Here is a 24,564-nt window from a genome sequence, read left to right as displayed (position 1 = left end):
GAGACGGAGATATCCAGAGATGATGCCTCTCAAAAAGAATACAAGACAGAAACTACTAGCTAATGAAGAGGGGAAAGTTCCGAGTTTATTTCTTATTGTAAGGGTAATACTTTACCTGTTGGTATACCCATCGTCACTTTCCGGGTATTAGCACTCAACAGAAGGTCAAAAAACGACAGAAGAAGATTTATTCCTCTAGTAATATGATAAACAATATCTTGTCTACAAGCCAAAACTACAAGCTATGTAAAAATAATGTGGTAATAGACCATGAAATTGAAAGAAAAATAAAGAGGGTATTGGCAGATAATATCACCAAGGAGTATATAGACGAATCGATGAATAGCGAAGCGCATATGAACATTATTAGCACCACTGAGCGTATACACTGAGCAGATATGAACCCAAATTGGGTTCTGAGTCAATGAACCCAATAATACCAGTGTCAAAACGCGTTTTCTACCTGTAGGTGACATCACAGTAAAAAATTGTGTATGACTCAAAATGATTCAATGATTATTCTACTGGTCATGAACTAAGAGAAAGGAACCACTACACTATTAAGAGACAATCTAATAATTTATTTATTCAAAATTTTCAAAGTTGTTGAATGATATTAATATTGTGTAATATTGTATCTAACATTGTTGTAATAAAATTGTTAGTAGTATAGTGATTGCCCATTCTGGACCACTTATCAAATCAATTAAATTTACCTCCTTTTCAATGTAATTTGCACTAGTTTAAACAAAAATTTCTAGCATTTATACTATTTTTCATTCCTACATTCAACAAGAAAACAGGTACTTCGAAATTAAATTTGTTCTTATTTTTATACTCGTGAATACGGGTTCTAGATCCCCCCATCAATTTACTCCCTTTTCAATTGGATTCACACCATTTTAAAGGAAATTTTAGACGTTTTATAGTTTCCCATCCTGAGCTTTAATATCGTAACAGGTCTTGTGAAATAAGAATTTGATTCATTTGTAAAATAACGGTTTAATTATATTCCATTTTTCCCCTACTACTAATAAAAAATAATTATCTTATGTATAGTTCGATATCAATATCTAAATAATTTATTTTATCTTTATCTTTTCTTTCAATAAACCTTAAAATTATATCTTTATCTAATTTTAAAAAAAAATTTCAAGATCTGCTGCCTTAGAATCAAAGCGTTTAGGAGCAAATAAATCAACCATTTCACCATCAAAATTAATAATGGTAACGGATTTATTGTCATATTTCGTTAGAACACATTTCATTCCTGTAATCATGTATTCTATTTAAAGGTCTAGATCGTTTTTCCTAATAGTTCGATTGTTTTATTTCCATTCTCATTTCGCTTAAAAGGTTCTCCATTTGCTATGAGATCATTTTATTAGATGACCTTGGCTTTCTTTCCAAGAATCTTTCATTCGGTGAAAGAATTCTGGGAAGGAACCCAAATACGCGTCAGAAATCTCTACGCAATCGTGTTTGATTCGCTTAATGGAGCTCTATTTCAGAAGCTGGTTTAACAATTGTTCATTTGAAAAGAATGTTCAGCTGCTTAAAAAGAAACTATAGGCAATGACGTGTTATTTAGTTAGATGGCATATGAGTAACGTATCACGTGTACAGTTTTTGATAAAGGATGGTTTGTACTTTAAAGTTGGGGGATTTTAAAGAAAAGAGGGTTTTATTTATGCCTTGAACTTTACAGGCCTTTTGTTTCAGAGAAGCATACTATATGTGCCATCTTTGTTCGTACTCTGAAAAGAAACTAGCTGTTGTTTATTTTCACATCATGTTTTATTTGGTCGGGATGATGTAATTTTCTTAAATATAAATATCAAACGAACGTTCTTTTAATGAAGATTCTGAATATCTATAATTTATTAAGTTTAAACGAACCCATCAAAAGTTACGAGTCCTATCTCAGAAGTATGAGATAAGACCTGTGACATGGCTGTGTGTAGGTTCCCGTGAAAAATTTCTACTTGGCTCTGGAGACAAAATTACTTCAGTCTAATTTAAATACAAAGGGGGTATTAGCTTTATTTAGAATGAATTTTTACTGAGTAAATATATATTATGATGAGTGGGTGGACAGTAAGAAGGATTTTATTCAGTTGTTAAAATCTACATATTTCACGATATATTTATAACCCTGTAATTTTACTTATTAATTTTACTTTTACTTTAATTTTACTTTCACTTTACTTATTAATTTTACCTTTTTACGAGGAAGAACTGCAATGTTTTCCGTAATTCGTTTTCTCGTTTAATTGTTTCCTCATTGACCGATTCGCCTGATTTATGCATAGCAAGCAATTCTAAATAGAAAGAATAAGAAATTTTATTCTCAACCTTTCTTTCTGCAATTCTTAGATATTTTTCAAGTATTTTAACAAGAGCTATCACAAGACTTAAGGAAGCAAGGAGTAACAAAGCAAAAGCAGATAAACCTGATGCACTAAATATAAATTTTGATACTAAGAAAGTATTACTAACAGTTACAAATATTTAAAACTTTTACGATAAATAAATCATCTATCTTCCAATTCTTCCTCCATTTATGTTGGAAAATAAACCTTAAACAAAATTCCGTGGATGCATTTCTTTAAATTTTCTTTTTATAAAATCAACACACAAATGACCACAGTTCATATCGTTAATATTTTGGACTTTGGCAGAATTATAGGCATTTTGCTTTTTTTGATTTCTTTAAATAGTTGACTATTTCCCTTCTAGGTTGAATTCCAAAAGAATCATAAAATTCAACAAATGAGTACTTAGGATCATTGAAATAACAAGTCCAATGCGTTGTCGTGAACTGGGCAAGTCCAAGTCCATGTGATCCCATACAGCCATAATTGATTGCACTACATTATTTTTTCTCTTTTCTGATGTTATCTCGAGACAAAACACCTCGAAAACCAGGAATAAGACCTAATTCATTCCATATATCAATATTTTTTGGCGGTTTCATGCGATTTTTTATTCTTTTTGACGTTCCCCATTTTTTTATAAGTGACCATTCTTTGAATTGAGAAATCTCAGCTTCAGCAAATTTTCTTGGTCTACCACGTTTTTTAGGAGTTTCAACAACCACTTCCGATCCAGATTTAATAGCTTTGTGTGTACCTGGTAATTTTAAACCTCAAAACTCTGGCGATTTCCCCTAAAAATAATGCTAAACATTCACCTTTAGCGTTTGGAAAATCCGTAATTTTATAAACGAGTTTCTTTCCAGCATATATACCAAATGTAGCTGCACTAATTGGAAGAGCAGCTTTGCCTATTGCAGCTACTAAAGGTATTAAAAATGGATGTAAGCCACCATTTTGAACTTGTTAATGATACGATATAATTATATAGATATCTTTATTGTTTATTGTTCCTTGCTCAATTTGTTCAATTTTTTCTTTTAAACGATAATTTCACAGGTTCTTTACCAACATAATAAAGAATAAAGAATAATATATTCTATTTGAATTCAGCAATTTTCTTTTTTCTTAAAACATTTGCTTATATTTACTTTTTGAAGGGCAGATAAATGAATTGTGTATTCAATAAAGTCAGCTGTTATATAGATTTCTAATCGATCAAGAAGAGATAGAACGATAATTTTGGACTATTTTGAAGTAGTTGCTTGAAGCATAGATCTGTAACATATCCTTTATTTTCATTTTATATTTTTCTATCTTAGTTACCTGTCTCTTATGAAGTAATAGTTTAACAGTTTCTCTTTCATCCCCCTTTTCTATGTGTTACTCGAATTTTATATTAGGTTTTGAATGAAAACAGGCTATAGTTTTTTGTTTTTGAAATTCTGATAAATTGTATACTCTTCCATTTATTAGAAAAATTATTTGTTGAAAAAATTTCAAGGTAAATCTTTCGTAATTAACAATTTTTTGGGATATTTATAATAGATTCTCATAGATTCTCAAAATAACTTCATAGGCTTGATTTTTAATTCAAGCTTCCTTTCATTCTCTTTTGAAATGCTTCATTGGGATCTTTTTCAAGTATATCTTCTATATATATAAAAATAAGTTGTCTGTCTGTGGATCTGTGGATCAGGTGACGTCATGTTTCTGTTTCGGCTGACGTCATGAAATTAGTTGTCAGGTGACGTCATGTTTCTGTGTCGGCTGACGTCATGAAATTAGTTGTCGTCATTTTTGCTTTGATGGTGACGTCATTCAAGTTATATAAGACATATGTTCACGTAGAAATCTATTAATATTTAAGTTTACAATGACTGATGAAGATGCTCAAAGAGTCTATGCCAAAAAACTTGCTGCTGATAGTTCCTCGGCACGCTTTCTTTTCTGACTTTCTCTATCAGCAGCAAGTTTTTTGGCATAGACTCTTTGAGCATCTTCATCAGTCATTGTAAACTTAAACATTAATAGATTTCTACGTGAACATATGTCTTATATAACTTGAATGACATCACCGTCAAAGCAAAAATGACGGCAACTAATTTCATGACTTAATTTCAGAACTTAATTTCTGTGTTGACTGACGTCATGAAATTAGTTGTCGTCATTTTTGTTATGACGATGCTTAGTATATTGTAAAACACATTAATTTGGTTAATAATATACCATTTCAAAATGAACATGCTGGAGTAGTCACTCGGTGAGAGAGGGTGTCAGAACGGAGAATGAAGGTCCCAGGTTCAAATCCTGGTTAGGCTAAAAAAGGTAAAAATCTAAAAACTAAAAAAAAAACTGAAAAAACTAAAAAAGGCAAAAACTACAAAAAACTAAAAACTAATAAAAAAAAATTAAGAATAAAAATTAAAAAAAATAAAAAAGATAAAAACTAAAAAAAAAGTAAAAAGAAAAAACGAAAAAAACTAAAAAAGCTAAAAAAAAAGGTAAAAACCAATAAAAAACTGAAAAGAAAAAAAGGAATAAAACTAAAAAAATTTTCATCTAAAAAACTAAAAAAAAACTAAAAAAGGTAAAAACTAAAAGAACTAAAAAGAAAAAAAAAACTAAAAAAAGGAAAAAAACTGAAAAATAAAGGAGAAAAAGAAAACTAAAAAAATATAAATAAAAATAAAAAAACTAAAAAGATAAAACTTCAAAAACAACTAAAAAGAAAAAAAGAAAAAAACTAAAAAACCTAAAAAAAGGTCAAAACCAATAAAAAAAAACTAAAAGGAAAAAAAGGGAAAAAATTACAAATTTATTTCATCATATACCAATTCAAAAACGAATGTATACCGGGATGACGACCGGGACACAGGGAATATAAATGACACAACTACAACGGGGACGCCGGGGGGCACAGGGGGATATAAATGACGACCGGGACTCGGGGCACAAGGAATATAAATGACGCCCGGGACACTCAAAGAGAAATCAGAGACTGGGGCACCGGGACACAAATGACGACCGGGACACAGGGAATATAAATGACGACCGGGACACAGGGACATAACTACAAAGGGGACGCCGGGGTGCACAGGGGGATATATAAATGACGATGGCGACTCAGGGAATGGTCGATTAGCAATCACCATCAACAAAGCTCAAGGGCAATCATTAGAATCATGAGGTATAGATCTGAATACGGATTGTTTTCCCATTGACCATTATATGTTGCATGTTCAAGAATCGGTAAACCTGGCAGTCTATTTATATGCACAGACAATGGGACAGCAAAGAATGTTGTATATTCGCAAGTTTTACTTAGTTAAAAACATATATATATATATATATATATATATATATATATATATATATATATATATATATATATATATATATATATATATATATATATATATATATATATATATATATAGATATATATATCTATATTCACAGGTGGGACATAGGGACACAACTACAATGGCGCGTAACTAATATGGCGCGTAACGACTTACGCGCGCGGGAGGGCTTGGGGGAGGGCGCGAACCGCCCCCACCAACTAGGTGTTGGGGTGGCGCGAAGCGCCACCCCAACAGCTAGTTTATTATAAAATTGTCAAAATTGTCTAAATGTTCGGATAACTGCATGAAGCCCTTTGTGTATACCAATAATATTGAAAAATTAGCTGCAGCAGCCCCATTTTATTGGTTTACAACATTTCTAATTCTATTTTCTACTTCAAAATCTTCTTTTGTTACTTTTAATGTGTTTTTTTACTAATAATCCTTTGTTATCAACTCTAGTCAATATATTGTCTAGTGATTGATAAATTTTAGTTAATCTATTATTATTCTCTCTTAGATATTTATCTGTAGGAATTTGTTGGTTAACAACTCATTGCTTGAAATCGTTTAAAATAATTTTATAAATTCATAGTACCTTTCTCTGATTTTTAATCACTTAGATTATTTAATCATTTCAGTCGTAAATCAAGATTGCCATCATCATCAAGTAATCTGCTTTTGTTACTTGTATACTTCCGATATTTAATTCCTAAGCTTCCAAATTTGTTCGTTTAGTGCACGCAAATTTTATTAAGCGAATATCCAAGTTTTTTTTACTTCAGAGATTTGTCATGTGTTTTCAAATCCATTATTAAAAATCTGCGATTGTCTCATTAAAGTAGTTGAAAATTTTTGCTTTTGTCAATTCAGATGGATGGTTTTGTCGGATTCTATCCATTTCTCTAGGATTACAAATCTTGAAAAATGCAAAATAGTTACAGTTTAATAGTATAATTATAGGTGTATCAAAATAGCTCTGAGAAATATAGATTATTGATGTTTTTCGTTTTCTACCTCTCACACATAAATCTTCAATTGTTTCTATATTTTTTCTGCTACAAAATCGTCAAAGATAGCCAATTTCTGATCCTTGGGGTCTAGGTCATTATCATCAATGATATCACTTTATCATTGCTCACAAAAATAAGATCCGTGTCAGTTTTTTCTTCCAAAACATTCTTGTGAATCATCAAATCTTTATATTTATCTTCTTCAAGTTCTTTAGCATGCAGATAAATTTTTTGAAAGTATTGGCAATCATAAGTCAAGTTCAAGAATAAATTGGTTTTACCATATCCGGAGTTACCACAAATCAATAGTCGAAACAGCCATTGAGGTGCTAGCAGATGTTTATTTTTAAAACGAACTTTATTATTTCCACATTCATATACTTTAGTAAGTTCTTGTCCATCTATTTAAATGTTAAAAATTTTTGATGAGTAAAATTTAACTATGAAGCTTATAGCTTTTAAGCTTATAAATTTGAAGTATAGCTTTGAAGCTTTTAGCTTTCAAGCTTATAGAATATAGCTGAACGTAATGGATTATAGCTTGTAGCTTCAAGGGATTAAATACCCAGGGTACCGCGTTTACTTTATTTTTCAAAACCTTTCTTTTAGTGTCGTTAAGGTCTAGAGCCTTTTTATTTTCTTTTATCTAAGAACATTCTATGTTTGTTTGCTCTTGAAATATACTGAGTTTCTGATAAGCTGTCCAATTTCCTGAGTAATTTTTACATCTTTATAATTTTGTAATGTTATTTTGTTTTCATCATACCTATCACTTTTATATTGACTGCAGGGAAGTTATAAGGATTATCTTTCTTATAATCTGAAGTATCAAATTTTTCTTGGATGTCAGCTTTAATGTCTTTATAGAAACCCTCTGTTCAAATATCAAAAATAAAGCTATCTGCAAGTCAATTGTTTCACTGTATTTTGGTTTCATGTATTCATAATGAAACTTATACATCAGTAGCTTAGACAAATCTAATATAGCAAATCCAGTATAAATAGGTTTATCTAGATGTATTTTTGAGTTGGCTATTCTGGCTACCAAGATATTCTCACTAGAGATTATTTCCGATCTTAAGTAACGTTTTTTAAAAATGTTTTGTCTTTTTTCGTCATTAGTGATTATTTCAATACTAGTTGTTTCTCTAACATTTTCCATAGTTTTCCTAAGCAAGCATTAGTCAAGAGTTTAAAATGTCTTTCTCGAATTTTTTTTTCCCTTTTGTCGTAATTTAGTGTTATGATTGATGTATACTTTTAAATAGTGTGACTCAGTAAATGCTAGTATTCTATGTACTTTTTCAAATGCTAATGAATGTATTAAATAGAATTCTAAATTCTTATAATTCTCAACATAATTTATTTTACTATTTAAAACCGTACTTAATTTATATTTAAAACATTCAGGAGCTAGTGATGTATCTTTATGTAAATTTTTTAACTCTCTTGGTTATTCTAAATCAACTTCGTAAATGGCTCCTACCTTACCCTAATTCATTTCTGACTGAACGTAATATATTGGTTGTTGGAATTACTCTGAAGTGTTGTTTTCTTTTAGATGGAGGGGTATATTAATAAAAGTAAAGTCAATACAGGTAAATTTTGTGGAATTGCCCAACAATATAAATCATTAGCGTCTAAATACATTAATAAATTTGAAGACTGTATTTGATTAAAGTTTTTCATATATTTATTATTCACTTTAACATATCTATTCATACACTGAGATACACTTCTTCTTATTCATTTTTCACTAAAGGTATACATATTTTTGTCAGAAAATAATGGAATTTTACCTTTAGAGTGTTTGAGAAAAGCTACCCACGTTAGTCCGGGTGCTGAGAAGGGTTGCAAGGGATCTAGTTTATATTTGTTTAAGAAAACATTTCTAAAATTTCTGCTCTATAAGCTATCTTACAAAGGTGTAAGAGTACAGGCTTATGCTTGGTTTGATTTCTATTTGTCAGGTAGAACTATCTCCGTAGGTTTCCTTCCCACTTTTCGTCTGATGTTGATTTTGGTGTTCCTCAAGGCTCTGTCCTTGGACCGTTTCTGTTTTTTATTTATGTTAATGACCTTATAGTTACGGTTAAGAAACAGAAACCTACAGTCTGTTGTCGCCAATGTCATCCTGAGACTTTCAATGTTAAAAGCAATTCCTTGTTTCGCAGAATGAGGAAACTCTCGTTGCTTTCGTTGATTACAGTACCATTGGTACTGCAGCAGGAACTGAGTCTAAGATGCTTCCCAAATTAGTTGACCATTTTGAAAGAGTCGCTCTTTGGTATGATGCTAATTGTCTCTCCCTAAATATTGCCAGGTCAAGTTACTGATATCCAGTTTTCAAGGGGCTCTCTCAGTAGACCCAATGATCGGTACGTCAGATTTTTTGGTATTGTTCTTGATGGAAACCTTTCATTCAAGCTCAATATTAGATTAACATTCTAGTCTCTCTTTGAAAGAGTCACTCTTTGGTATAATAAAAAAAAAACAAGTTTTTTACCTGAAAGTAAGGAGCGACATTAAAACTTAAAACGGACAGAAATTACCCCGTATATGAAAGGGTTGTTCCCTCTTCAATGCCCTACTCTTTGCGCTAAAGTTTGTCTCTTTCTCTCAACTCTACTTTTTAAAACAGTAAAAACTTTAGCGTAATGAGCAGGGTGTTGAAGAGGGTACAGCCCCTCTCATTTACGGAGTAATTTCTGTCCGTTTTATGTTTTAATGTCGCTCCTTACTTTCAGTTAAAAAAACTTGTTTTTTTTTTAATTTCTGACCGTTATTGAATCAATGCATGTTTTGATTTCGGCTCTCCGCAGAGGAATAATTAAAACGAAATTTGCGTTTTTTTTTGGCTAAATGGCTTTCCCATAGTTTTGATCGAATGATTTTGAGAAAAAAGGAGGGGGAGGAGACCCAGTTGCCCTCCAATTTCTTGGGTACTTAAAAAGGCAACTAGAACTTTCAGTTTTTTACGAACGTTTTCAATAGTAAAAGCTATACGTAACTTACATATTTATTTTTTATTGTTTTTTTTAAATAACGCTAGAAAATGCTGCGCCCCTTTCATGGAAATCTTCTTCCCCCGTGTCAAATTCCTCCATGGAAAGTTTCTCCCGCATAACCCCCTCTTCTTAACCCCTCCTCCCAACCAAAAAATCACCCTGGAAACGTCTGTACATTTCCCAATAACCATTACTACATGCAAACACTGGTCAAAGTTTGTAACTTGCAGCCCCTCTCATGGGGATTATGGGGGAGTAAGTCGTACCCAAAGACATAGTTATAAGGTTTTTCGACTGTGCTGAATAAAACGGCTATCTCAGAATTTTGATCCGACCACTTTGTGACAAAAATGAGCGTGGGAGGGGGCCTATGTGCCCTCCAATTTTTTTGTCACTTAAAAAGGGCACTAAAACTTTTTATTTCCGTTTGAATGAGCCCTCTCGCAAAATTATAGGACCACTGATACGGTCATCCCTGGGAAAAAAAATAAATAAACACGCATCCGTGATTTATCTTCTGGCAAAAAAAAAACAAAAAAATTCACATTTTTGTAGGTAGGAGCTTAGAACTTGTATAGTTGGGTTCTCTGATATGCTAAATCTGATGGTGTGATTTTCGATAAGATTCTATGACTTTTAGGGGGTGTTTTCCCCTATTTTCTAAAATAGTGCAAACTTTCTCAGGCTCGTAACTTTTGAAGGGTAAGACTAAACTTGAAGAAACTTATATTTTTAAAATCAGCATTCAAATGTTATTTTTTGATGTAAATCAAAAATCCGTTTTTTAGAGAGCTGGTTACTATTGAGCCGGGTCGCTCCTTACTACAGTTCGTTACCACAAACTGTTTGATGCCTCAATTTCTCTAATTTTTCCGAATTAACACCCCCTACAACTCCCCCAGAGAGAGTGGATTCAGTCTGGTTAGGTCAATCACGTATCTAGGACTTGTGCTTATTCTCCCACCAAGTTTCATCCTGATCTCTCCACTCTAAGCGTTATCCAAGATTTCCACCCCCCAGCCTTCCCCAATGACACTGGATCCGGTCTGAATTTAGAATAAGAGGTCTGAATTACGCGATCCTTCTAAATATGAAATTTTATTAACATCCGATCTCTCCTTCGTAAGTTAAGAATACCTTATTTTTTCCAATTTTTCAAAATTAACCATCTCCCCAACTCCCCCAAGAGAGCAAGTCCGTTCTAGTTATGTCAATTATGTATCTAGGACATGTTCTTATTTTTCTCACCAAGTTTCATCCCGATCCCTCCCCTCTAAGCATTTTCCAAGATTTTGGGTTCCCCCCTCCAGCTCCCCCAATGTCATCGGATTTGGTTGGGATTTGAAATAAGAGCTCTGAGACACGATATACCTCTAAATATCAAATTTCACTATGACCCTATCACATGTTCATAGGTTAAAAATACCACAATTTTTCTCCAACTCCCCCAACGAGAAAAGATTCAGTCTGAATGTGTCAATCACGTATCTAGGGCGTGTGCTTATTCTTCCCACGTATTTTTCCCATCAAGTTTCATCCCGATCCCTACACTCTAAGCGTCTTCCAAGATTTTTGGTTCTCCCTCCAACTCCCCCCATTGTCACCAGATCCGGTCGGAACTTAAAACTAAAGCTCTGAGACAGAATATCATTATAAATATCAGATTTCATTAAGATCCGATCGCCCGTTCGTAAGTTAAAAATACGTCATTTTTTTCTAGTTTTTCCAAATTAACCGTCCAAAATTTCCTGAGTTACTCCACTTGTCATTTATTTTAGTGGGCTAAAAATAAATTATTAATAATCCTATATAGGAAACTAACTGTCCCTTGGCTTGAATTTATTTTAAACTAATAATAATGAATTCTGTCGTCCCTTTATGTAAAAAAATACACAGGAAAAGCCTACGGCTTTTTATTATTGGTATAGTAAAAGAAGATGCTCAAGAAGTCAGGAAGTTAATTTACATTCAAAAGATCATTTTATTATCTGAGCTTTTTGTCATTATGTGCTGTTGTTTGTTCTTCACTAGGTTTTCAGCTATATCCGATGAAACAAGCATAGGCCCCATTTATAATGAACAGTATCGGTCCTTTTTATAATTAAGTCTTTTTCAATATTGTCTCAAAATATATATTTTTTCATAGTGTACATTTGTGGCTCAGTCAGCAGAAGATAGGTCTAGTGATCCTAAGGTTTTGAGTTCGAACCTCACGCAGGGCAACTTTTTCTCTTAATTATGAATGGATGATGCTGGTTTCTAGGAAAGTAAGTTTTTAATTACAAACTTTTAGTCTCCTTAGTAACATTCAGCTTTTGTAGGCTTTGCTGTACGCCCTTTACTTAATTTTTTATGTAACTCAGTCAGTAGAAGGTAGGTCTAGTGATCCTAAGATGTCGAGTTCGAACCTCACCCAGGGCAAATTCTTCTGTTGATTATAAATAGATGTTGCTGGTTTCTAGGAAAGTAAGTTTTTAATTACAAACTATTAGTCTCGTAGTAACATCAGCTATTGTAGGCTTTGCTATACGTCCTTTAATTTATTTTTACGTAACTTATATTTCATGAGTGTCTGATGGTACAATTGAAAGCTTACCCACTTCAATTCCAAAAACACATTCGAAATCGAATAAAACCAGGCTTCAATTCCATGGCAGGTAGAACTTTTAATGCATTAAATTTAAAGTATATCTTATAGAGGAGGTTCAGGTCCTCTGAGCTTGAGTTCACTCTTTACTAAATAGCAGTTTTTTTCAATAGAAAACAGCAGTTTTTTAAATAAAAGCTTTTAAATTTAATTAAATTTCGTTTTTTAGTTAAGAATGCCACTAGAACGTTTAATCTCCGTTCTAATGAACCGTCTCGCAATATTTTAGGACCACTGGGTTGATACGATCACCCCTGGAAAAAAAACAAAAAACACGCAAATGGGATCTTTCTTCTGCCAAAAAAATCACATTTCTAAAGATAGGAGCTTGAAACCTCAACAGTGAGTTTCTCTGATACGCTGAGTTAGATAGTGTGCTTTGCATTTTGATGAGTGCCACTTGCCAGCAATGAAAAATCATAATATTGAAATTGTAATATAACATTGCTATCTAGTTATGACGAAAGTAAAACAGTTCAAAATAGGGATGCAACCTTTTTATTGACAGTGAACGGATATAAAATTTAACTGGATAATTCGGACACATATACAGTGTTCATCATCAGCAGTAAAAGTTCGAAGTTATATATATCTAGTTATGAAATGACAAGTTTCCGTTGTTCAAATAAAAACAATGGTTACTTGTTTGCTTATAAATTTATTTTTAGAGTAAAAGCTTAAAAAAACCCTTAGGTATGATAATATGCACCAGAAGGGTATTATTAGGATGACACAATGTGCCAATCTGACCCTCAATTGCTAGGAGTCATCACAAGAAACACTAATGGGGATTTTTTCATCAAGTTTAAACGAATATACGAATATTTTTGCATAAACATGCCCGCAATATGTCATATATTTGATAGGGCTTACTAGAGGGTGGGTCAGCCATTGAGTGTCATAGGCTGGGAATTGAGAAAAAATAATAGCAAGAAAAATGAATATGAAAAAATAAAGAATTAACTCACATTTTTGTGCCCCCATTTTCCTATATTTTGAGCAAACTTAGATCATTCTATAAGAAATATCTCAAATACTAAGATCTAAATGCTATCATCCAAAATGCTAAGATCATATCACTAAGAAGTGAAGAATCTTCTTGTATGGGTTTATGATAGCCTTCTAAAGCATGACTTAGCAAGCAGATATACTCCAAATATAATCAAACTCTAGTAACCGATTTTCTGCTCTGCATGTCAGTTATTGCAATCATATAGGAACACGCAATACGTTTAACCATTCTAGTATGCGGAATATGGGAGTTCTTCGCGTATAGAATTGGTTATTTCGTAGAGTCTATAACCTGAATCACAATATTAAAAACAGATTCCTTGTCCAGCTGTCTAGGGCGCATTCCATTGAATGGAAATGGTCCTTTCAAATTGCAATGGGGACAAATATCATTTGAATATAAAGGTTACCTGAGAAAATGAAATCCCGAAGAAAAACGGTTTTGAAAAAAGAAACCCCAATGAAAATGACCCGTTAATTCGAAAAAAATTAGAAAAATTGAAGTATTTTTAACTTACGAACGGTTGATCAGATCTTAATGAAATTTGATGTTTGGAAGGTTATCGTGCCTCAGAGCTGTTATTTTAAATCCCGACCGGATCTGTTGACATTGGGGGGGGGGATTTGAGAGGGGGAAACCTAAAATCCTGGAAAACACTTAGAGTGGAGGGATCGGGATGAAACTTGGTGGGAAAAATAACTAAATTTCCTAGATACATGATTGATATAACCGGAACGGATCCGCTCTCTTTGGGGTAGTTGGGGGGAGGGGGTAATTCTGAAAAATTAGAAAAAAATGATGTATTTTTAACTTACGAACGGGTGATCGGATCTTAAAGAAATTTGATATTTAGAAGCATATCGTGACTCTTTTCCTTTTTTTAGTTTTCTTTCTTTTTTAATTTTTTATTAGTTTTTAGTTTTTATTGTTTTTAGTTTTTTTTGTAGTTTTTACCTTTTTAGTATTTTTTTTAGTTTTTTTTTTAGTTTTTTTTTAGTTTTTAGTTTTTTACCTTTTTTTAGTTTTTTTTTTAGTTTTTTTAGTTTTTTTAGTTTTTTTGTAGTTTTTATGCTAAAGCCAAGGTTCGAACCTAGAACCTCTCAGACCTAGAACCTGGAACATAACGCGTTACCAACTCAGCTACTTCGGGCTTGAATACATTCGTTTTTGAATTTGTATATGATGAAATAATTTTTTGTTTTTAGTTTTTCTTTCTTTTTTAGTTTTTTTGGAACCTGGAACCTCTCGGAACTACAACCTGAAACATAACGCTCTACCAAATCAGCTACATCGGCTTGAATACTTTGGTTTTTGAATTGGTATATGATGAAATAATTCAGACGTCATATGCGGACTTATAATGACGTCACTCGACAGACAGACAGACAGACAGCGCTTCGCGCCACCCCAACACCTAGTTGGTGGGGGCGCTTCGAGAAAAAGACTAAAAAAGCTAAAAAAGGTAAAAACCAAAAAAAAAATTAAAAAGAAAAAAACGAAAAACTTATTTCATCATATACCAATTCAAAAACGAATGTATATACAGACCGGGACACCGGGAGGCAAATGACGACCGGGACACCGGGACAAAGGGAATAAAAATGACGACCAGGACACTCAGAGAGAAATTACAGACTGGAACATTTTTTTTGGCTAAATCTCGTAGTTTTGATTCAATGATTTTGAGAAAAAAGGAGCGGGGAGTAGGCCTAGTTGCCCTCCGATTTTTTGGTTACTTGAAAAGGCAACTAGAACTTCCAATTTTTTACTAATGTTTTTATTAGTAAAAGATATACGTAACTTATAAATTAGCTTACGTAACGATTTTTTGTATTCTCATGTTTTTTTTACATATATGAGGGAGTTCAGCCCCTCGTCAGTACCTCACTCTTTACACTAAAACTTAAATTTTATCACAATTCATTATGAATGACCCCTGAATCACAAAAGCCGTAGAATAAATAGTTGAAATTACTAAAAATACTTTAGCGTAAGGAACGAGGTATTAGGAGGAGGTGAGCCCCTCATATGCGTAATAATTTCTGTTCGTTTTAAGTTTTAATGCTGCTCCTTACTTCGAAAAACTTTTTCATAGACATAGTTATAAGGTTTTCCGACTACGGTGAATAGAATGGTTATCTCAGAATTTTGATCCGTTGACTTTGGGAAAATAATTAGCGTGGGAGGGGGCCTAGGTGCCCTCCAATTTTTTGGTCACTTAAAAAGGGCACTAGAAATTTTCATTTCCATTAGAATGAGCCCATCGCAACATTCTAGGACCACTGGGTCGATACGATCACCCCTGGGAAAAACAAAAACAAATAAACACGCATCCGTGATCTTCCTTCTGGCAAAAATTACAAAATCCACATTTTAGTAGATAGGAGCTTTAAACTTCTACAATAGGATTCTCTGATACCCTGTATCTGATGGTGTTATTTTCGTTAAGATTCTATGACTTTTAGAGGGTGTTCCCCCCTATTTTTTAAAATAAGGCAAATTTTCTCAGGCTCGTAACTTTTGATGGGTTGGACTAAACTTAATAAAACTTATATATTTAAAATCAATATTAAAATGCGATTCTTTTGATGTAGCTATTGGTATCAAAATTTTATTTTTTAGAGTGTTGGTTACTAATGAGCCGGGTCGCTCCTTACTACAGTTCGTTACCACGAACTGTTTGATACTATTTGTCTCTCCCTAAATATTGCCAGGTTAAGTTACTGATATCCAGTTTTCAAGGGGTTCTCTCAGTAGACCCAATGATCGGTATGTCAGTTCAGAATATTTTATTTACTCCATCAGTGAGGTCTGATTTTAATCCATTGATTGCTTGTTATATCGTTTAAAATACCCTAACTGAGTCGGCGCAAGATCGTCACTCATTTGGTATTTTCAAAAGAAATTTTGAGAAATTTTTTAGTGTTTTGGCAAATAAACATTAAGACAAATTAATCTGATACCAAATCAATTAAATTGTAACTCTTGCCATGGATTCTAACTTCATTCTTTTTGTCATCAATTTGCACATGTTCATTTTCAGCGAGATATGTCATGAGTCTTTTACTTTGCTCACAATACGAATGAGTCTACAACACTTGATGTAGTTTAAGATAATGCTCCTTGTTGTTTTGGCGTTTTCAGAGTTACAGGATTTTCAGATATTGGAGATTGATCAATGACACTTACTTTGATCCTCACTGTGTCTTTGCATACAGTACTCCTTTGGACCAGCAAACACAGCATGGGATATCAAAAAGTATGCTAAGGGATGCCTTCACACTTTGTAAAGTAAAATTTTGATATTAATGTTTATAGAAACTGCGTGGAAAAAAACTTATTTCCAAGAGTGAAGGTCAGGGTGACTCGCAATTTTGACCATATTGGACAAAGTTTATGTATGCGCGGACAGTGTGAAGGTATTATTACCACACGGTCATTACCTAACTTCATATCGAGACGTTTGTGTAGATTACAGACGACGTCTTTTTATGGAGAAAGCTCAATAGCTGGTGGAAGGAGGGTCCGATCAGTCTCCAGCTCAGCAATGTGTGTTTTTAACCGTTTTTATGAGTAGTGTTTTTTAGTGTTTTTTACATGCTTTTTATTTATTTACATATTTTTTTGTGCCAAGCGGAATCATTGTTTTAAAAGAGTTCTTAATATTATAACTGTCGTCACCTCTAAGCCGCCGTGGTTGGCACCTACCAGTCGTCAATCTGGCCACTGCGTCCTCTGGAAGGATCTGGCCCTCCGGTGGGACCCTTTTTAAGTGTTTTTAATGTCCCTGTAAGTATATTCAAGTACTTATTTCATTTTGCTGATTAGTGATTTTCTTCTTTGGATTAATAAGAGACGAACTTCAAAGAATCAAGCAGCTAACTAAGTCCGATATACGCAATGTAATGATCATATTTTAATATAACCTTTACGTAATCCATTTAGTATAGGCTAGAATTCGTTTTTATAATAACCACAGTAAACCCCTTTTAAGACAAAAACAGGAAGGGGAGGGGGGGTGTATAGACACACAAAACTTACCACAAAATATTTTTTCTTTTCATCATATCTCGCTATTTTTGTTATGTTATGGTATCTGGAACAATCTTCTTGGGGATATTATATTTGCAAATCCCTCTGTTGACTATCCTAAAAACACTACTGTTTTTCTCATTGATTTTTACTAGATAGTTTGAAATTACAAACAGGAAAAAGGGTATGGCTTTTTCTTAATTAAAAAATAATAAAATAATAAAATCGACTGAGCTAAAAAAATAAAGGAAACTGTTACTAAAGAATGCCAATTTGGGTGAGTGCTCCCAAGCCCCAGAAGGGCAAGGGCCCCAAGACAGAGCTATATAATCTTACCCGTTCGGTCCGAATAATAACTAAGAAGAATAAAATGTAATTAAAAAATCATTATCGGTACAAAAAACGTAATAACAAAATAGAAATTCTTATTTTTTAAAAGAAAAATGAAATAAAATGGGCAGGATTAAATCACACGTATTAAAACTAGAACTGTGTGTTAAACTAACAGTCACGCAGTATCCTGCTGTGAGACGCCCCAGTTTGCCCTTTGTGTCACCCTATATAGTGTTCTTAACTGCCTAATACCCCATACGAGTACTTAGATAGGAAAAATGACAAAATTGGGCCAGGATAGCACTGTCACTTCCCGGCTAAAGGACATTAAGACAGAGATTCGCACCGCCGGTTCGGACCTTAACGGTCAAGTGCTACATTCTTTACGTTATCCATTTTTTGGATATATTATCTGAAAATCACTCTTGAACCAAAACCCTAGTTCAAGAACTCTAACAAATATTGACTTCGAATTGAACAAAATTAAGAAAATGATTATATTAAATAAAACTAGAGTCAAAACTAAAACATGTTTTTGAAGCTAAGCAAAGAGTCATATTAAACTTTAGACGAGAAGAAATGAATTTCTATATTAATACAAAATAAAAAAGACCAGAAATTAGTGGCCAAAAACAATGAAGCCCAAAACAAATTTAAGTTAAATAAATAATCCCTTCAAACAAAAGGTAGTAAGAATTGGTAGAGACAAATAATTGAACCCTAAGACTAGTAAAATTTGCAATGAGCGCTGAGGTCAAATTTATATCTAACAAAAATTACTACAAGCGAGAGTTCGACTCCTCCTCACTCCCTAAAACTAAACCATTTAAAGTCATGTGCATGTAAAATTTAAACCTTCTAAAATCACCGTGTCATTGGGACGTTCCTGAAAGCAAGATATATCTTCAGCTTTATTTTCAGGATTATATCATTGAAAAATATAAAATACTGTTTAAAAAAAATGTTGAATCTTGATGTGCAGATATTTCTTTGAACCAATATTATTTATATATTAAAAATTCAGTTCGTTCTAATTAGTTTTTCCAGTTTTCTTGATTATTTTAGCGATTTTAATTCTCAATTTCTGTTGATGTTAAACCCCACTATTAAAAACATGTTACTATTATTATTTTTATTTAATTATTTAGTATCCATGCTTACTATATAATAGTATAATACATGGAGGAACACGTTGGAAAACACACAAAAATACAAATACAGATCAAAAACATTTACCAAGTGACACATAGGAAATAAAAATGATAAACAAATTTAATATCAAAAGGAGAAAAAGAAACAAAAAAAACATAAAAAGATGGAGAAAGAGAAAAGAAAAAAAAACAAAATACACGCAACTGAAAGAATCTAGAATATAGCGGTGATGCAGAGAAATAGGGACGCTAGCTATGTTTGAGAGTTTTCTGTGCAGTAACTCAAGTTTTACTGTCATATCAGGAAATTTTCAGGAAAAAGCAAGAGCTTTTCTAATAAGAATCGAGTTTTTTGTCAAAGGTGGATAAAGAAACTATTTACAAAATCACTAATCTAGATTCATTTCATTTTTTTATTCTTAAAGAAGGAGAAATAATTTTTTATAAAAGTGAATGGCGCGACAGACTTTAGAAGTTTTCGGGTTAGGCAGAGGGGTAGGTAGCCAAACTTCTGTTTTTTGTCATTTTTATCAGTATGGATTTTGATTTAAGCATTAATTTGATTTTTACGCCTTTTTGGGTTTAACTTTTCATCTATATCAGTACCTGTTACATATAAATTTAAAAAGATTACCTATTTGGTTTTGGTGTTTTTATTTTTCCCAAACTATTTCATTTTTTCCAGACACATAGATTTACCTCATCTTTTGTATCTAATCTGTCGAGTTATCATCCAATTCACTTTAACTGTAAAATCGGATTCTAGCCCTTTAGTTGCCCTTTAGTTATGATGTTCCTGTGCTTCTACTCGGCGGAAAATTTGCTTCTATTTTTCTGATGTGGTGATGTGTATTTTTTATAATGTGGTGATGTGGTAAAAATTTGTTTTTTGATGTGATGGTGTGGTGATGTGCAGTTTTTCTGATTTGGTGATGTGGGTAAAAAAAATTTCTGATGTGGTAAAAATTTGTTTTTATGTGGTGATGTGTATTTTTTCTGATGTGGTTATGTGGTAAAAATTTGTTTTCCGATGTGGGTATGTGGTGATGTGTATTTTTTCTGATGTGGCGAAAATATACGGAATTTATTGGAATTTTAACGTGGAATACAATTCCTGACTTGAACCGAGAATAGAGACACCGACATACTCCCGCCTTTTACCCAAGCCAATTTAATCAAACACTTGGAAAACTATAGGTTCTACCACTCCCTTAGTTTTATGACTATCTACCTTGGTTCTACTGCCCCAGCAATGATGCATGGATGGATAATAGATAGACATATCTATTAATAAATGAACTAACCTCCTTTTTATACAATCCTAATAAGGGGGAATTAATGCCAGGTTTGCTTCTCACTCAATTGGACTATCTGTCTTGGCTTTTTCTACAATTAGCCATTACTTGATTCCCACAACTATTCCATTTTAATTCAAACCCGTTTAGCTCCTTCAAATAATTGATAAGAAATTCGGTTTGTGCATAGATTTTTTTTTTTAATATTGAGAAGTTTATCTTTGTTTTCCTTATAATTTGTTTCGTCAATTGAGGCCAGCCTAGATTTTGAGCAATTATAATAAATTCTCATGAATCGCTAAATTCCTTTATAACTGTATGTTTCACCCTTTCTCACTTTAATTTACTGTTTATGACTTAGGCTTTAAACAGTATGTGTATCTTTGTCCTCTTTTATAGGCCTTGCAGACTTTGAGGAGACTCATGCCTTGTATCCATTGAATTTTGTTTGTCTATTTAGAAAATGTCTTATTTATGCAGTTCCTATTACGGGTACAGATTCAAATTTAGACGTAACATACTACTATGATAAGCCATCAATCCGTTTTGGATTTGTTTTCCATGGAAATTATGCCATGTAATTTAGCAATCACGATTGTCTCCTTTCAGTCAAATTGATTGTTTAAACCAAACCACATTTTCCCGTTCCTATTTCTCCTTTACGAGCAGGTATATATTTTTTCAAACTACATTAGTTATAAATGAAAATTTTAAATGGGAAACGCTATTTGGTTATCTGTTTCTAAATTTGACATGCTCGCTATATCATAGCGACCAATAGAGATTTCACTTCTCAAATGGGCGGTTCCTAGGTATATTCTAACTATTATCCCTGTTTATCTTTTCAGACTGAACTGATAGATGAAAATATGGAAGAACAAAGAAACAAATCATTCATGATCAAGGATATCCTTTCCGATATTCTGGACACACAAGGAACAAGAAACGGAGCTAAAGACCAAGACCAAGGTAAAATTCTTGATTTTACCGTCTCTACGCACACATGTGGATGAAGGTGGGGGGGGGGATTAACCGAAAGAGAATAAGTGATGTAGGCTAACGAGAAGATTGATCAATTGTAAAGCCTCACTTACCTTGGCAATATTATTATTAAAGCGGTTGGGTGTCGTAAAATGGTTGAAAATAGAATAGCCAATGCCCAGGGCATTTCTTCGCTTTGTAAAAAAGCTTGGAAGAATAGGAGTATAAACGTGCTACTCTAGACTAGGATATTGGAAGGTACAATGATGACAGTGGACAAGTATGTTTCTGAAGTGTGGACACTCCCAAAAACGGAGGAGAACCTACTGGATGTTTCAAGAGATATTGACAACGGATTTTTTGGTTACTCGACTGATTGATCGTGTCCCAAGCAGTTAGCAGTATGAAAAATCTCGTTCAATCCCGACTTATGGGGCTGTAACAATAGAAATTCTGAAATGACTACGACACGTTCAGCCGATGAAGGATAACAACTTGTTAAAGATCGTTCTTGTGGCAAACCATGTAGGGCCAAACAAAAAGCAAATGGCTCCCTAAAGTGAGAGGATTTATGTCTTAAGAAATGAGTTAAAGTGAGTTGGTCGCTTGGGGTGGAGGTAGCTTGATGTCTTAAGGAAAGAGTTAAAGAAAATTGGAACTTCTTGAGAGGAAGTAAAAAGGGAGGCTTTGTCTGAATAGGAATGATGGAGCGTGCGTAGTTGTGTAGGTTCCGAGCAGCTTGGTGCCGCAGTGAGTTGTTGTTTGTAGTAGTAACAGTATATCTCTCCTGACAATCTTCTCAATCTTTTTCTCTTAACTCTACATTTTAAAACAGTAAAAACTTTAGCGTAAAGAGCGGGGCGTTGAGAACGAAAAGCCCCTTTCATATACGGAGTAATTTCTGTTCGTTTTAAGTTTTAATGTCGCTCCTTACTTTCATTTAAAAAACTTGTTTTTTTTATTTAATTTCTGAACGTTTTTGAATCAATGCATGTTTTGATTTTGGCTCTCCGCAGAGGAATAATTAAAACAAAATTTGTATATTTATTTTTTTTTTGGCTAAATGGCTTTCTCATAATTTTGATCGAATGATTTTGAGAAAAAAAGAGCGGGAGAGGAAGCCTAGTTGCCCTCCGAGTTTCGGTTAATTAAAAAGGCAACTAGAACTTTTATTTTTTTACGAATCTTTTTATAAGTAAAAGATATACGTAACTTATAAATTAGCTTACGTAAAGAACTTTTGTATTCTCATGTTTTTATTACATATATGAGGGGGTTCGCCCCCTCGTCAGTACCTCGCTCTTTACACTAAAGCTTAAATTTTGTCCCAATTCAGTAAGAATGACCCCTGAAGCACAAAAGCCGCAGAATAAATAGTTGAAATTACTAAAAATACTTTAGCGTAAAGAGCGAGGTATTAGAAGGAGGTGAGCCCCTCATATGGGTAATAATTTCTGTTCGTTTTAAGTTTTAATGCTGCTACTTACTTCCAGCTGAAAAAAAACTTTTTCATATTTATTTTTTCATTGTTTTTTTTTAAGTAATGCTAGTAAATCCTGCGCTCCCTTCATGGAAATTTTCTTCCCCCATGACAAATTCCTCGATGGAAAGATCCCCCAGCATATCCCCCTCTTCTCAACCCCTGCCTCCAACCAAAAAATCCTCCTGAAAACGCCTGTACACTTCCCAATAACCATTACTATATATAAGCACTGGTCGAAGTTTTGAACTTGTAACCCCTCCCACGGGGACTGTGGGGGAGTAAGTCGTCCCCAAAGACATAGTTATAAGGTTTTTTGACTACGCTGAATAAAATGGCTATCTCAGAATTTTGATTCGTTGACTTTGGTAAAATAATTAGCGTGGGAGGGGGCCTAGGTGCCCTCCAATTTTTTTGGTCACTTAAAAAGGGCACTAGAACTTTTCATTTCCGTTAGAGTGATCCCTCTCGCAACATTCTAGGACAACTGGGTCGATACGATCACCCCTGGGAAAAAAAACAAACAAACAAACAAATAAACACGCATCCGTGATCTGCCTTCTGGCAAAAAATATAAAATTCCACATTTTGTAGATAGGAGCTTGAAACTTCTACAGTAGGGTTCTCTGATACGCTGAATCTGATGGTGTGATTTTCCTTAAGGTTCTATGACGTTTAGGGGGTGTTTCCCCCTATTTTCTAAAATAACGCAAATTTTCTTAGGCTCGTAACTTTTGATGGGTAAGACTAAACTTGATGAAACTTATATATTTAAAATCAGCATTAAAATTCGATTCTTTTAATGTAAATATTGGTACCAAAATTCCACTTTTTAGAGTTTCGGTTACTATTGAGCCGGGTCGCTCCTTACTACAGTTCGTTACCACGAACTGTTTGAAAATATGATTCTTTGTATACAATTTTTGTCACTGAACTTTCTAAAATCCGTGAGTTAATCTGAGTAAAGAAACTACTTCGAAATATCGATATTGATACATAGAATATCAAAAGTAAAAATATCGATCAATCAAATTATAGCCCAACAATATTTATACTGGCTCAAGCTAAAATAACCAAGGTAGTTTCAAACAGTTCTTGGTAATGAACTGTAAGTAAGGAGGGACGCGGCTCAATAGTAAATGAAACTCTAAAACACGGAGTTTTGATACCCATAGATACATCAAATATAAAAAAAAAAAATTATACCGAAGAAATATCTCAGATGAGTGTAGCTTGTTTGTCTTTTTGTTATCCTCAGAGGTGATCGCAATGAACCATTGGTGCTAGATTATGAATGGTCCTAGAATATAGAATGGTCCTAGAATGGTTTTTTAGCTCTTTACTATAGTTCCGTGCTGTTTATACTTCAAATTTTGAGTTGACAAAAATGACGCAAATTGATTCAACTTCTTTTGCATTCATCATATTTTGTTATTATAATATTCAATTTAAAGAAGGTCTTTTTTAACCGAAAGTAAGGAGCAACATCAAAACTTAAAATAAACAAAAAATACCTTTATGAGGGTATTACCCCCTCCTCAATACCTAGCTCTTTACACTAAAGTTTTTTTTCTTTACTTTAAAAAAAGCTTTTTATTCTAATCAAACAGCCGTTGTATTTCGGGAGTCATTCTTAAAGATGTGTAACAAAATTCAAACTTTAGAGTGAGAGTAAAGTATTGAGGAGCTGGCCACCCCCTATTCTACGTAATAATTTTTGTTCATTTTAAGTTTTAATGTTGCTTTTTTACTTTCAGTGGATTTTTTCTTACATTTAATTCATATAAAAGTAAGGGAAGCAGCAAGCGACAGAGAACGTTACGACGAGTCCATCTCTTGTGTCTTATCGATATTCCTATTGACTTAATAATTTGGTTATGTTCCTCACTC

At 33.2% G+C, this 24,564-nt stretch overlaps 1 protein-coding gene across 1 annotated transcript in view; it reads left to right on the top strand.

The window, feature by feature from the left end:
- The first annotated feature begins 20,669 nt into the window (after positions 1-20,669).
- LOC136041299 (barH-like 2 homeobox protein) overlaps positions 20,670-24,564 on the top strand; it is a 67,851-nt gene continuing 63,956 nt past the window's right edge. Inside the window, exon 1 of the mRNA XM_065725950.1 lies at positions 20,670-21,182. Coding sequence (XP_065582022.1) covers positions 21,083-21,182 — 100 coding nt within the window. The 5' untranslated portion in view covers positions 20,670-21,082. The remainder of the gene's footprint in view (positions 21,183-24,564) is intronic.

This window comes from Artemia franciscana, chromosome 1, assembly GCF_032884065.1.
Source record: "Artemia franciscana chromosome 1, ASM3288406v1, whole genome shotgun sequence".
NCBI classification, from domain to species: Eukaryota; Metazoa; Arthropoda; class Branchiopoda; order Anostraca; family Artemiidae; genus Artemia; species Artemia franciscana.
The sequence above is the reverse complement of the archived record's forward strand: the minus strand, read 5'-3'. Positions and strand labels throughout refer to the sequence as shown.